Source organism: Penaeus vannamei, chromosome 14, assembly GCF_042767895.1.
Source record: "Penaeus vannamei isolate JL-2024 chromosome 14, ASM4276789v1, whole genome shotgun sequence".
Lineage (NCBI taxonomy): Eukaryota > Metazoa > Arthropoda > Malacostraca > Decapoda > Penaeidae > Penaeus > Penaeus vannamei.
Window position 1 is genome coordinate 42511631 of NC_091562.1, and position 15000 is coordinate 42526630.

Genomic DNA, 15000 nt, shown 5'->3' on the forward strand with positions numbered 1-15000 from the left:
AATCTTTTTGGCTGAAATTTATTGGATATTCTTTGCTAGTATCGGCTAATTATGGTTCTCGTGTAAAAAAAGGCGGGATTTTGATAATTTTGTCTAATATATTCGCATATATATTTACTGATTAGCATTTTGGTCAATATTCAATCTTTTTTTTTCTATCTCTCTCTTCCTCTTTATTTTACTTATTTCTCTTCTTTACTCTCTCTCTCTCTCTTCCTCCCTCTTGTACCCTCACTCTCTTATTCCCTCTCTCTGTCCTCCTCTTAACACTCTCTCTCTCCCTTTTACTCTATATCTTTGTTCCCTAACTCTCCCTCACTCTCTTTCCATCTCTCCTCTGTCTCTCTCTTCTCCTCCTTTCCCCCTGCTCACTTCCCTCTCCGTCTCACCTTCCCTTCTCCTTTGCCCTCCCCCTCCCCCTACTCTCTCTCTCCCTCTCCCTCTCCCCTTCCCCTTAGCCTTCCCTCTCCTCTTCCGCTGTTCTCCCTCCATCTCCTTCCACTCCCTCTCCCTTTTTCTCCCCCACTGCCCCTTTCCTCTCCCTCTCCCTTTCCCTCTCCCCTTTCCCTCTCTCTCTCCCCCACTCTTCCTCCTCCTCCTCCCCCTCTCCCCTTCCATTCCCTCTCCCCCTCCCTTTCCTTCATGCCCTCTCCCCCTCTACCCTTCCCTCCCCCTGCTCCCCTTTCCTTCTCCCTCTCCCTCTCTCCCTCTCCCTCACCCCCTTTTGAAAGTCATTCCAATAGGCTGGGTCGAGGCCACAGGCGCCGGGCACAAGTTTGCACCCGAGATGTAGGTCCAGAATCCAAAGTTGTCCCGCTCCTGCAAAGTATCTCGGAGAGGAAGGAGGGAGAGAGGAGAAAGGGAGGGAGAGGGAGAGGGAGAGGGAGAAGGGAGGGAGAAGGGAGGGAGGGGGAGGGAGGGGGAGGGAAGAGGAAGGTGAGGAAGGGAGAGGAGGGAAGGGAGAGGGAGAGGAGGAGGGAGGTGGAGGGGTGGGAGAGGGAGGAGGGAGAGGAGAGGGGGGGAGGGAGGGGAGAGGGGTGGGAAAGGGAGGAGGGAGGGGTGGGTGAGGAGGGAGAGGGAGAGGGAGAGGAGGGGGAGGGGGAGGGTGAAGGAGAGGGGGGAGAGGGAGAGGGGGGAGGAGAGAGAGAGAGAAGAAGGAGGGTGAGGGAGGAGAGAGGGAGAAGGGGGAGGGGTGAGGGAGAGGGTGAGGGAGAGGAAGGGGGAGGGAGAGGGAGGGGAGAGGGGAGGAGGGAGGGGGAGCGAGAGGGAGGAGGGAGGGGGGAGGGAGGAGAGAGGAGGGGACGAGGGGAGAGAGAGGGGGAGAGGAAGAGAAGGGAGATAAGGATGGCAGATGCGGAGAGGGAGAGAGAAAAGGGGCGTGGAGAAGACTAGAGAAGGGGGTGGAGGGGAGCGAGGGAGGGATACGCTTTTACACGCATATGAGGCACACATTTAGCACAAATACATACATTTGTACATACAAATTTTGTATACACATATATATATATATATATATATATATATATATATATATATATATATATATATATATATATATAATAATGTGTGTGTGTGTGTGGGTGTGTGGGTGTGTGTGTGTGTGTGTGTGTGTGTGTGTGTGTGTGTGTGCATACATACATATATACAATATTTTGATTAGTAATGCCCATTTTTTTGTGTTTGTCCTGTTTTTATGCATGAAAATGCCATCCCCCCATCTCTCTCTGCTCTCTCTCTCTCTCTCTCTCTCTCTCTCTCTCTCTCTCTCTCTCTCTCTCTCTCTTTCTCATACCATATATATATCCCTCTCTCTGCTCTCATATGTGCACACATATGTGATATATATATATATATATATATATATATATATATATATATATATATATATATATATATATATATATATATATAATGTGTGTGCGTGTGTGATTGTGAATGTGTGTGTGTATGATTAATACATATGTATTTGTGTATTTGTCAACAATACCATCAACAATATCAACAACAATAATAGTAGTAATTATAACAGTAATAACAATAACAATAACAAAACAACAACAACAACAATAATAACAATAATAATAAAAATAACAATAACGTTAACACCGCCACCACCGCCACCAACAACAATAATAATAATAATCATAAAACAACAGTTTCAAATCGTCAGCATATCATTTATCATAATAAATATTAATGGCACAGCATGATCCCATCAAACGGATTATCCATTCTTCCTAATCCACAAAATTATAGCGTCATCGCATGTGTCACAACCATAATCAACTTGTAATAAAAACAGCTGATCGTTTAATGATGATATTATCCCTAGTATTATAGAGTGGTATCAAAGGTTTCTTTATACTTTTGAGATATTACAAAGCTAAGAGAGATATTCTGTAAAGTTTAATTTTTTTTTTTTTATGTTTTTCGTTTTATCTACTGATTTTGTGATAGATGATGCGGATGATGTAATACGGGTGGTGATGATTGTGGTGATGATATTGATGACGTGGTGGCGATGATAATGATAATGATGACGATAAGGGTGGTGGTGAAACGATAATGATGATGATAATACGATAAAGTTGAAGTGATGGTATTGATGATATTGATGACATGGTGGTGATGGTAATGATGGTGATGCTCATGATGGTGGTGATGGCTGTTGGTGATGCTGATGAAAATGATGGTGGTGGTGATGATGATAATGATGATGGCGATGATACTGATGATGGTGATGATGACAAATTATGGTGGTTCATGGTGATGATGGCGATAATGGGATAAGCGATGATACTGCATGGTGGTGAAAGTAAGCCGACGATTATGGTGATGATACTGACGTTGGTGATGATTAGTGATGGTGATACTACAGTGGTGATGATGATGACGATGATGATGACAGTGGTTATAATTCCACATAAAGCACGCAGTTCATCTTTTTCCTTTCAAAAAAAAAAAAAAGTTTAGCTAATCGGCAAGCCACAGCGTTATCTATTTAACGACCGTTAGGAGACTCGACCTTATCAAATGAGGTCGTTAGTAAATGCTCAACAGGTGAATTGCCCATCAGCGAGAGCAGCCGATGGTTTTCAATTCGCGACCCTAATGAACTTGTCCAGCTGCGCCTCCCTTGCTCGTGCCTGGGGTGTCGTTGCACACGCGACTCTCGGCCTTATGGAAACCACGCTGTTGGCACGGTTATGAGGTTCGTGAGGTGGGACCTACGTCGTTCCTGGGCGGTCATGAGGGGGCAGCGAGGGTCGTCTGGTCAGTAGGTGAGCCCCAGGAGCTGACCCAGTGTGGCATCGGGTCAAGTTATCGTTCAGCTGGAGGGGGAGTCAGCTGTTCGAAGGGTTGGTCCCGGGTGACACGCACGCACGCACACCCACCCACCCTGGGCGGTTTAATTCCCCTCCTCCGAAAACAAAGGCCCAGCACTCCGCTACACTCACCTTTCCCATGCAGGAGCGGGATTCATCGCCAGTCGCAAATAATCCAGCATATGTTGTCCGTACGCGAGAGGGAAACACAGGGGAAACGAGGAGATGCACCCATGCCACTGATCACACTACGAACACTGACTTTCCTGCTGCCACCTATACGCTCATGCCATCTGGTGAACGCCGGCTGAGTTACGGCACGGGAGGCGAGGCGGTCACATGGTCGCCCGCGCCCAGCGCCTCGGAAATCGTCTTCATCTCGCCCCTCGTTTGGCGCTCCTGATAACTTTCCCGTATCTCTAACATTAACAGCATATTCAGCGCTTTTTGTGATAGATAGGTGGTTAAAAATAAAAACCGTGGTCGATATGCACATGGTGTTTTTCTTTTTTTTGGATAAGTCAGTACGCAATTTCTAAATGGTTCGGCCTTCACGGCACCATAGATATATGGTTCGTCATAGAAAACGAAAACAAAGCGCCAAAGAAAACGTGTACCAAAGTTTGAGGTGGCTAACTAAATAGCAAATCGAAGAGTTTTATTTAATTTCTGCATTTTATCGTCAGTATATTTACAATGAAGACCATACTGTTAATACTTAGGAACGTAGAAGAGAAGGGCGACAGCATAATCCTCTCTTTCAATTACAAGCAAGAATTTATATCTTATCCAAACTATACAGATATACAAGAAATACATTACATTCTAAATTATTTTTGTTTCTTTTATTTCATATGTTGTCTACGGTTGATGTAGACTGACATGTGTACCTATTATGGGTGTGAAAAGTATAAATGTATATATTTATATATATATATATATATGTATGTATGTATGTATGTATATATATATATGTATATATATAAATATATATATATATATATATATATATATATATATATATATATATATATATTATGTGTGTAATATACATGTGTGTCATGTGTGTGTGTATATACATATATACATACATATATATATATATATATATATATATATATATATATATATATATATATATATATGTATAAATGTAATGTGTGTAATGTCTGTGTGTATGTGTGTGTGTGTGTATATATACATATATACATATAAATATATATATATTTTTATATATATATATATATGTGTATTATATAATATATATATATATATATGTATATATATATACATATATGCATATATATATGTATATATATGCATATACTCTTTATATATATATATATATATATATATATATATAGTATACATATATATATATATATATATATATATATTTATATATATATATATATATGTATATATATGTGTATATGTGTGTGTGGCGTGTGTGTGTGGCATATGTAGTGTGTGTTTTTGTGTGTGTGGCCGTGTGGCATTATTATTGTGTGTGTTTGTGTGTGTATGTCTGTGTGTTTATATATATATACTATATATATTATCTATATATACTTTTCTATATACACACACACATGTACACATATATATATATATATATATATATATATACAGATTTTGCATATCATCTTATATTTAACCTTTATTTATTAATTTATCTATTTATTATATTTATATTTATTCATGTTACTATTATATTTATTTTTCTATTTATATTATTTATTGTATTCATTTATACACACACACACACATATATATATGTATAAATATATATATATATATCTTTTATCTACTATATATATATATATATATATATATATATATATATATACTATAATTTAATGTGCGGCGTGTTGGTATTTTGATATAAGAAGAGAGACAGATATATGAACATGGAATTAATAGCCATTCATAGGAAGATAAAAAACAGAGAGAGACGGTTAGACAGATAGCTACTTAAATAGATAGATAAGTAGACAGAGCTAGATAAACAGACAGACAGACAGTAAGAGAAAGAGAGAGAGAGAGGGAGAGAGAGAGAGAGAGAGAAAGAAAGAAAGAAAGAAAGAAAGAAAGAGAGAGACAGAGAGTATAGAGACACAGAGACAGAGAGAGAAACAGAGACAGACAGACACAGAGAGAGAGACAGAGTGAGAGCGAGAGACAGACAGACAGAGAACAAGAATACAGGCAGAGAGAGAGAGAGACAGAGACAGAGACAGACAGAGAGAGAGAGAGAGAGAGAAACCGGGTCTCCTCCCGCCGGGCGCCGAGTAGCCACGTCCCCGAAGACACTTTTAAGTCTCGGAAAATGGCCTCCTGGGAATCTTCAGGCAATAACCGTTAAATGGGAGGTTCTTAGTCCAGTAAATTCTTCTTAATACCTGAATGCACAAGGGCGTCTATTCCTGCAAGTGCCTGGTGCCTCTCCCGCCGTGCTGTGCCCCGCGTCGAACCGAGGAAAGGGGTTTCTTAGTGTGGGGTTTCTTGTTCTTTGTGGTACGAACTGCAGCAAATTTCGTGTGGGATTTTCTTTCCTTTCAATCTAAATGGGAAGACTTTTTGGTAAGTCCCTTATACATGTGTTTGTGTATGTTTTTACTACTGTGTGTAAGTAGTGTATAAAGGCTATTTGTAGATCATGTTGTACACTTTTGTACACACCTGTATATGTCATGTATGTGTGTGTGTCGTAATTTGTGTGTGCTTGGGCGTGCATGTGTATGTATGTGTTGTGTGTATTGTGAGCGATCTGTGTGTATGTATGTGTTTGTGTGTGCTTAGGCGGGTGTGTGTATGTATGTGTTTGTGTGTGCTTGGGCGTGTGTATGTGTGTATGTATGTGTTTGTGTGTGTGTACATCATATACATACATATATTTCATTTCTTTGCCTTTCTTTCTTTCCTTTTTTTGTCCTTAATTTCACCGAATATTAGTTTTATCACTATTTCTTCTTCAGCACACTTAGAGTATGTTTGTTTGTTTGTGTTTGTAAAGTCACGTGATGGATAATAAACGGACGCTTGCAGGTTTGTGAAACTCATTAAAGAATATGCATTTATTCGGATTCTAAAACGTCTCTTTTCTAATTTTATTGATAGAATGCTAAATCTTTCTTTACATTCCTTTTCGTTGTGTAATGAATTTTTTTTCTTTAAGTGAAATTGTATCAGCATCTTGTAGAGTGATTTCGAACGATCTGTATGAAAAAAGTTCACTAATTTGAAGTCAATAATTCATAAATTTTTGTTCATATCTCTTTGGTGTCTGAGTTACTATGTATATCCACTATAGAAGATTTGATTGAATTTACAAACACACAAACACACACACACATATATGGATATGTATATATGTATATATACATATATATATATATATATATATATATACATATATATATATACATACATATATATATATATATGCATATATATATATATATATATATATATATATATATATGTATATATATATATATATATATATATATATACATATATATATATGTATATATATATATATATATATACGTTTATATATATATGTATATATATATATATATATATATATATATAATATATATATATATATATATATATATTTATATAGCACACACACACACACACACAAACACACAAACACACAAACACGCACACACACATACGCACACATGTATATATATATATATATATATATATATATATATATATATATATATATATATACATATATATATATATATATACACATGTATATATATATATATGTATATATATATATATATATATATATATATATATATATATATATATATACAATCTACACATACAAACACACACACACACACTCAATGAACATACACAAACAAACACAATTACACAAATTTAGTGATAATAGCTGCATTAATCATCACAACAATTACATGGATGGAAATCAAAACACAAACAATATTTTTCCTATGTATTTATTTTTTTCATATCGTACCAATATAGAAAACAGAGTACAAACACTAAAATGGAAACCTACTTGTATTTCAAATTCCTTTTTTTTCAGTTTTATTTCTGCAAATGTGATCTTTATTGCAGATCATCAGTTCAATCCACACCAGAGCTATTATTTAAAGGAATTGTAAGCGGTAATTTATTTTTCCTTTTTTTATTTTTGGAACTGATACCTACACATTAAAAGGAAATAATTATGAAAACATGACATTTTTTAAAGCTTCTGACAGTCAATAAGTAGATGATATTGCAATAGGATTTATATATACCCGAAAAAAACAGTAATTACTATTGACATGGACATAGAACATGTACATATATATACTGTTTATATATATTTTTTTTATTTATCTTTCATACATTATCTGAAAAAGAGTATGACTGATTTTTTTTTTTTATAATTCCTCGGACAAGATATGGAATTAATTCGATGTCATATCATCAGAATTAAGAGAGCAATTTCCTTTGACGAATTTTGAAGATGCGGTAAAAAAAAAAGTGTCCATCATATATTTTGCATTTTAGAATTACTCAATTTCCTTTATATATCTCACGACATTTGCTATCAATGGGCTCTCCTCATTAATTGGAAATTCTGATTGCTTTGTTGTCAGTATTGTCAAAGTAAATTACACAGCTGTCATAGTAAAAGCAAACAGATACATCAATATATATTTTTTCACAGAGACAGTATATGGAATGTATAGTAAGTTTCCAGGTTTTTATCCCCATCATGTAAACTTTCTAAGAAAATATTTATTTGTTTATCATACAGGTTTTAAAGGACATAATCTTACGGTAAATGATAATATGTCTTGTCATTCTTTAGCTCAAATATTAGCAGTAAATCAACAAAGAAAATATAATAGCATACACAAACCACAATATTTTTTCTTTTTTGATATACCTACATATGAAAGTTTTCCAAAACGTTAAGAAATCATACGTATTTTCTCTCCTATCAATATAAGAAAAAAAAATTACAAACTCTAACGTAGAAAACTAAAAAAAAAATCTTTAAATTCTATTTTCTATTCTTAGATTAAAAACAATTGAAAAAATAATGCCTGCGGTCTCTCATATTTATTCCACGTGGCTCTATTTCACAAAACAGAACACACAACCGATAAATGGCACACTTACATCCCGTGAGTGTAAGTAGACAGTACATATATCTTCATGATAAATAGACAGATATATATGAGACTTAATAAACAGACGTTTAAAAAATAATCACGTAGATTTCAGTGCAGACTTCAAGAAAGCAGATTCTAAAAGGGTGCTTATTTTCCCCCCTTTCTTTCTTTCTTAGAATTAAAAAGGAACAAGACTCTATAAAACTAAATAAGTAACTCTTGGATGTTCTTTGCACATAGTTCTTCAACCACACTTATTGACAACCAGCATATAAATACATTGCACATGGAACAATACACTTACGTACTACACATTTCTTAGGTTCACTGGCTTTTCTTTCTCAACGAAAACGTCGAAGTTCTTTGGTTGTTTTATATATACAAATATCTTACTTAAAAACAAAGGAATACTGGTGTGTTCCCTCCTGCAGAAGGGAGCGAGGTAAAGACAATGTTCCCAGAACATACTTCTTGGTGAGCCTCCTCTCGGGGGTCCTTTCCTGCGGCAGAGACTCTTCGGGGAGGAAGCGTCGGGGGGTCCTCCGCGTCGGGCTTCCTTGGTAACAACGTATGGCAGTATTGGAGTGAACTGAAGAGAGAAGATTCGAGGATTGGGGCGTCCGGGAGTCCTCCAGGATTGGGTGATTGGCCCCCCTTTCCTTCGGGGCCTCCTCCTCCTTCTCCTCCTCCTCGACGCCCTTTAGACGGCCTAGACGAGCAGGTTGTTGGCCCCGGCGTTGACGTTGGCCGCGACGCTGTCCGTGGAGGCGTCTCGGGCCATGATGACGTCCATGGTGTTCTCGTGGGGCAGGTTGGCCGAGCCGGAGCGCTGGCAACACTGCTCCCGCGAGGTCCGTCTGCCCCAGGTGATGAGCCACACCACGGCCTGGGGGAGGGGGGAAGGATTTGGCTCTCAGGTTAAAAGAATCCTACTAAGACCACATCATATTTGGTGACTTATTCTATTGCCTCGTATTACTCATGATAGTTACTTGGTCACTTGGCCACAGGTGGAGAGAGAGGAGAGAGAGGGAGGAGAGAGGGAGGGAGAGAGGGAGAGAGGGAGAGAGAGAGAGAGAGAGAGAGGAAGGGAGAGAGAGAGAGAGAGAGAGAGAGAGAGAGAGAGAGAGAGGGAGGAAGGGAGGGAGAGAGAGAGAGAGAGAGAGAGAGAGAGAAATAGAGAGAGAGAAGAGAGACATAGAAACAGAAAGGTACAGACACAGAGAGGGAACAACATAAAGAAATCCCTTGATCATAATCTCCGCTATTAAGGTACGTTTTGCTCGGTGCAATCATCGCCCAACGATGGCGATGAAACAGCTGATCTCGTCTAAATACTCGCTAAAGCTTTTTGAAGCAGAGGGCTGTTGTTGTACAGCTCAGAACGATCGTCTGATTAGGCTCCAAATAGCCACGCGGATGGGGTTTGAACAGAATTACAGTCGCAAACAATCATTTGACCTAGAGTGTCTCTGTCACCATAGCTCCCAGGTTTTCTGATGAAGAGGATGAGATCCTTGTGGAGGACTTATTCATGCAATCAACTGCCGAAATAATCCCTCTTCTTTCCTCCATTCAATCATCAAATGTTTCTTAGCCCTTTTTCCCTCGTACATTTGGAAAATAACTTCATCTTCGATCTCTTCAGCTAGAAGATATTTAATTAACCACCTTATATTTCTACTCCGTTTGCTCAAAGCCATTTTATCGCGACATCATACCTTCTTCGAGATACTTTCGCCACGTCAAAAATCGCACAGACACTGATAAGCAAAATGGCACACCCGCTACTATCTTGCAGCGACAATCATCGTAGAGCGGTAAGTAATATTGAAAGAATATCGAGAGCGAAAAAAAAGAGGAAGAGGCAACTAGAGCAAACAGCTGAAGAAAAGAATTAATGAGGATAAGAAATGAGGGCAAAGAGGGAGGGGAATCCCAGGAATTACATATCTTTGGGAGGCAGAAAAAGAAAGAAAGAAAGAGAGGGAGAGAGGAGAGGGAGAGAGAAAGAGGTGGTTGTGATGATCGCACCGAGCAAAACGTCGCTTTACCAATATTAGTATTACTAGTGGTAAGACACATCCACAGAGAACAAAAACAAAGAATGTCACGTCAAGATCTTCAAATTTCAACCCCTCTTCGCGATCCAACCCATCACCCTCCCCTTCCCACCTCTACCCCCCCCTCCCTACCTTCCCCACCGCCCGCAGCCCTCCTCCCATCACCCGTTCCTCCTTACCTCCACCCATCTCCCTCTCTTTCCCCCACCCATCATCACCCTTCACCTCCACCTCTCACCCTCAACCTGTTACATTCCCCCCCCACCCTTCACCTCCACTTCTCTGCGCTCCCCCTCTTCCACCCATTACCCCCTCTCTACCTCTATCACCACCACATTACCATCCCCACCCGTCTTTCCTCTTACTACCCGCTTCCTCTTCTCTCTCCTCCCGCCTTCCCTCCCTCAGTCCCAACAGCGCAGCCTCCTCCGTCTCCCTAACCCTTCTTTCCACCCACTACCGCCTACCGCTATCAACCCTCTCCTCTCAGCACGCCAACCCCACCACCCTTCCCTCCGACACCTCACCTTCCCTCCAGCCACCACCCATCCTTCTACCAACCCAGCTCAGACACCCACCTGCCATCCGCTTTCCCTCCACCCCTTCACCGGTGACCCACCCACCACCTCTTCCCTCCACCTCTCTCACGCTGCCACACCCACCTTTCCCTCCACCACTCACCCACCCCACCCACCTACCTTCCCTCTCTCACCCCATCCCACACACCCACCCACCTCTTCCCACCACCCCATCCCTCCACACACCCTTCCCCCACTCCACCATCCCCCTCTCCCACCCATCCCTCCACCCCCTCCCCCCACCGTACCTGCATCAGCGGACTGAAGATAGGTGCAGCCAGACAAACAAAAGGGCACGCGTGAGCCTCGAAAGGTTGTTCCCAGTCGAGGATCAGGCGTATGTAGCCGAAGCTGCCCTTCGGGTGTGGTGCACCATGTCGCATAACCGCCGCCCAGTACACGAGGGTGAAGGCGGCGTAGATGAACATGAACACGAGCGGCAGGTAGAAGTGCATGATGCGGACGGGGCCGGCGGCGATCAGGAGGTCGAGGATAACGTAGACGGAGTTGATGATGTGGACCTCGGCGTTGAAGCCGTAATACTGTGAGACTCTGTCAGAGAGAGGGGAGGAGGAAGTTATTTTTGGAAATTTTTTGAAGTGTCAATTTACAGAGGGGAGGGAAGGAGGGGTATTAAGAGGAGGAAGGGGGATGGTTTTTTTTGAAATTATTCAGGAGGAGGGAGGGAAGAGGTTGGTTTTTTTTGGGGGAAGGAAGATTAGTTTTTTGGGGGGAAGGAGGGGTTAGTGATTTTTGGGGGGAGCTGGGGGAGGAGGGAAGAGAGTTCAGTTTGTTGTTTTTTGGGGAGAGGGAGAGAAGGGGGATGTTGTCACAGGGGGGTGTTGTGGGGGGAGGGAGGAAGAGAGGTTCGAGTTTTTTTTGGGGGGAGGGAAGGGGGTTGGTTTTCTTAGAGGGAGTATTGAGAGGAGGGGTGGAGTTTTTTTGAAATTATTGAGGGGAGGGAGAGGGAATAGGATTTTTTTTGGGGGGAAGGGAGGGAGTTAGTTTTTTGAAGGTATTAGGGTAGGTGGGAAGGGGAAAAGAGGTTAGTTTTTTTTTTGGGGGGAAGGGGAGTGAGTTTTTACAGAGGGTATTGGGAGGGAGGGAGGGAAGGGAGGTTGGTTTTTTGGAGAGGGTAAATTAGGGAGAGGGAGGGAAGGGATTAGTTTTTGGGGGGAGTATTGGGGGAGGGAGGAGGAAGGGGGTTAGTAAATGGTTTTTTGGGGGAGTGGGGGAGGGAGGGAAGGGGGGTTAGTTTTTTTGGGGAAGGGGGCAGAGGGAGGGAAGGGGAGTTAGGTTTTTTTTTAGGGAAGGGAAGGGGTGTTGGTTTTTAGAGAGTGTTAGTGGGAGGGAGGGAAGGGAGGTAGCGTTTTTAAGGAGGGGGTTATTGGGTGTGGGTGGGAGGGAAGGAGGTGTTTTTAGGGGAATTATTGGGGGAGGGGAGGGAAGGAGGGGTTAGTTTTTTTTTGGGAGGTATTAGGGGGGAGGGAGGGAAGGAGGGTTAGTTTTTTTTTTGGGGGGTATTGGGGGAGGGAGGGAGAGGGGATTGAGTTTTTGGGAGTATTGGGGGGAGGGGGAGGGAAGGGAGGTTAGTTTTTTAGGGGGGGGAACCGAGGGGAGAGGAGGGAAGGAGGTTGGATTTTTTTGGGGGGGTATTAGGGGGGAGGGGAGGAAGGGGATTGGTTTTTAGAGGGGGTATTGAGGAAAGGAGGGAAGGTTTTTTTTGGAGGGGGTATTGGGGGGAGGGAGGGAAGGGAGGGTTAGTTTTTTGGGGAAGTGCAATGGGGGGGGGAGAAGGAGGAAGGGGGTTAGTTTTTTGGGGGGGTATTGGGGAAGGAGGGAAGGTTTTTTTTTGGAGGGGGGGTATTGGGGGAGGGAGGGAAGGGAGGGGTTGAAGTTTTTTTTGGAGGTATTGTAGGGGGGAGAGGAGGGAAGGGGGTTAGTTTTTTGAGAGGTATTGGGGGGGAGGGAGGGAAGGGATGGTTAATTTTTTTAGGAACATTGAGGGGAGGGAGGAAGGGGGTTGGTTTTTGCTGGGGGAGCCATTGGGGGAGGGAGGGAAGGAAGGGGTTGATTTTTTGGGGGAAGGGGGAGGGAGGGAAGGAGGTTCTGAGTGTTTTTTGGGGAAGAAGGAGGGAAGGAAGAGGTTAGTTTTTTTTTAGAGGGGGTAATGGGGAGGAGGGAAGGGGGGTTCATTGATGTTTTGGGGTATAAGGGAGGAGAGGTAGGGGGTTGACTTTTTTTGGGGGGTATTGGGGGGAGGGAGGGAAGGGGTTAGTTTTTTTTTGGAAATTGTATTGGGGGAGGAAGGGAAGGGGATTGGGTTTTTTAGGTGTTATTTGCTGGGAGGGAGGGAGGGAAGGGGGGTTAGTTTTTGGGGGTATTGGGGGGAGAGGGAGGGAAGAAGGGGTTAGTTTTTTTTGGGGGGTATTAGGGGGAGGGAGGGGAAGGGGGGTTAGGTTTTTAGAGGGGTATTGGGGGAGGGAGGGAGGGGGTTGTTGATTTTTGGGGGGGGAGTGGCGGGAGGAGGGAAAAGAGGGGTTAGGTTTTTTTTTTGGAGGGGAGGGAAGGGGGTTGGTTTTTTTGGGGGGTATTGGGGGGGGAGGGAGGGAAGGGGGTTAGTTTTTTGGGGGGTATAGGGGAGGGAGGGAAGGGGGGTTGGGTTTTTTGAGGGGGAGAAGGGAAGGAGTTGTGGCTGGTAGTTTTTTTGAAATTATTGGGGGAGAGAGGGAAGGGGTTAGTTTTTTTGGGGGGGTATTCAGCGATCAGGAGGTCGAAGGGAGGTAACGTAGACGGTGTTTTGGGAGGTATTAGGGGCGGATCGGAGGGAAGGGGGGATTTGGATTTTTTTAGGGAGTATAGGGGGGGAGGGAGGGAAGGGGGATTAGGTTTTTTTTAGGGGAGGAAGGGGTTAGTTTTTTGGGGGGAGTATTGGGGGAGGAGGGAAGGGGGTTGGACTTTTGGGGGTATTGGGGGGAGGGAGGAAGGGGGGTTAGTTTTAGAGTGGGGGGAGGAGGGAAGGGGAGTGGACTTTTTTTTTAGGGGGTGTGAGGGGGAGGGAGGGAAGGTTTTTTTTTTTTGGGAGGGGAGTGTAGAGGGACGGGGAGGGAGGGAAAGGGAGGGTTGGTTTTTTTTTAGGGGGGGTGGGAAGGGGAGTTAGTTGTTTTTTAGAAATTATTGGGGGGAGAAGGAGGAAGAAGGAGTTGGTTTTTGGAGAGAGTCAACTGGGAGGGAGGGAGGGAAGGGTTGAGTTTTTTTGGGGGGTATTCGAGGAGGGAGGGGGAAGGGGGGTTAGTTTTGGAGAGTGTGCTGGGGGGAGGGAGGGAGAAGGAGAGAAGGGGGTTGGTTTTTCTTTTGGGGGGGGGGGTATTGGGGGGGAGGGAGGGGAGGGAGGGGGATTATTATTTCCATTTTTTGGAGAAGGGTGAGGTCTTGTTTCTTCTCCTTTGGACATTTTTTGTATTTGATTTTAAATTCTTATTTTTTCTTTTTCTTTATGTTATTTGTTTATTTGTTATTGGTGTTTTGGTCATGAGTAGTATTAGTGATAATAGATGGGTTTTCATTATTGCATTATTATTATTATCATCATTACTATCATTATTATCACTATATACATACACACACACACACACACACACACACACACACACACACACACATATATATATATATATATATATATATATATATATATATATATATATATATATATAGAGAGAGAGAGACGTGGGAAAAAGAGAGAGAGAGATATTATATATATATATACATACCCATATACTCTTTATACTGTATATATATATATATATATATATGTGTGTGTGTGTGTGTGTGTGTGTGTGTGTGTGTGTGTGTGTGTGTGTGTGTATTTGTG

The 15000-nt window shown here is 42.1% G+C and overlaps 2 protein-coding genes across 2 annotated transcripts in view; both read right to left on the reverse strand.

Moving 5' to 3' along the window:
• LOC113824540 (uncharacterized protein CG43867) overlaps positions 1 to 3607 on the reverse strand; it is an 864266-nt gene extending 860659 nt beyond the window's left edge. Inside the window, exon 1 of the mRNA XM_070129995.1 lies at positions 3459 to 3607. The gene's annotated coding sequence lies outside the window, so the exon portion shown is untranslated. The remainder of the gene's footprint in view (positions 1 to 3458) is intronic.
• A 3689-nt stretch (positions 3608 to 7296) lies between these two features.
• LOC113826304 (protein rolling stone) overlaps positions 7297 to 15000 on the reverse strand; it is a 118007-nt gene continuing 110303 nt past the window's right edge. Inside the window, exons 7-8 of the mRNA XM_070129526.1 lie at positions 11375 to 11676; positions 7297 to 9371 (exon numbers count right to left, since the gene is read on the reverse strand). Coding sequence (XP_069985627.1) covers positions 9195 to 9371; positions 11375 to 11676 — 479 coding nt within the window. The 3' untranslated portion in view covers positions 7297 to 9194. The remainder of the gene's footprint in view (positions 9372 to 11374; positions 11677 to 15000) is intronic.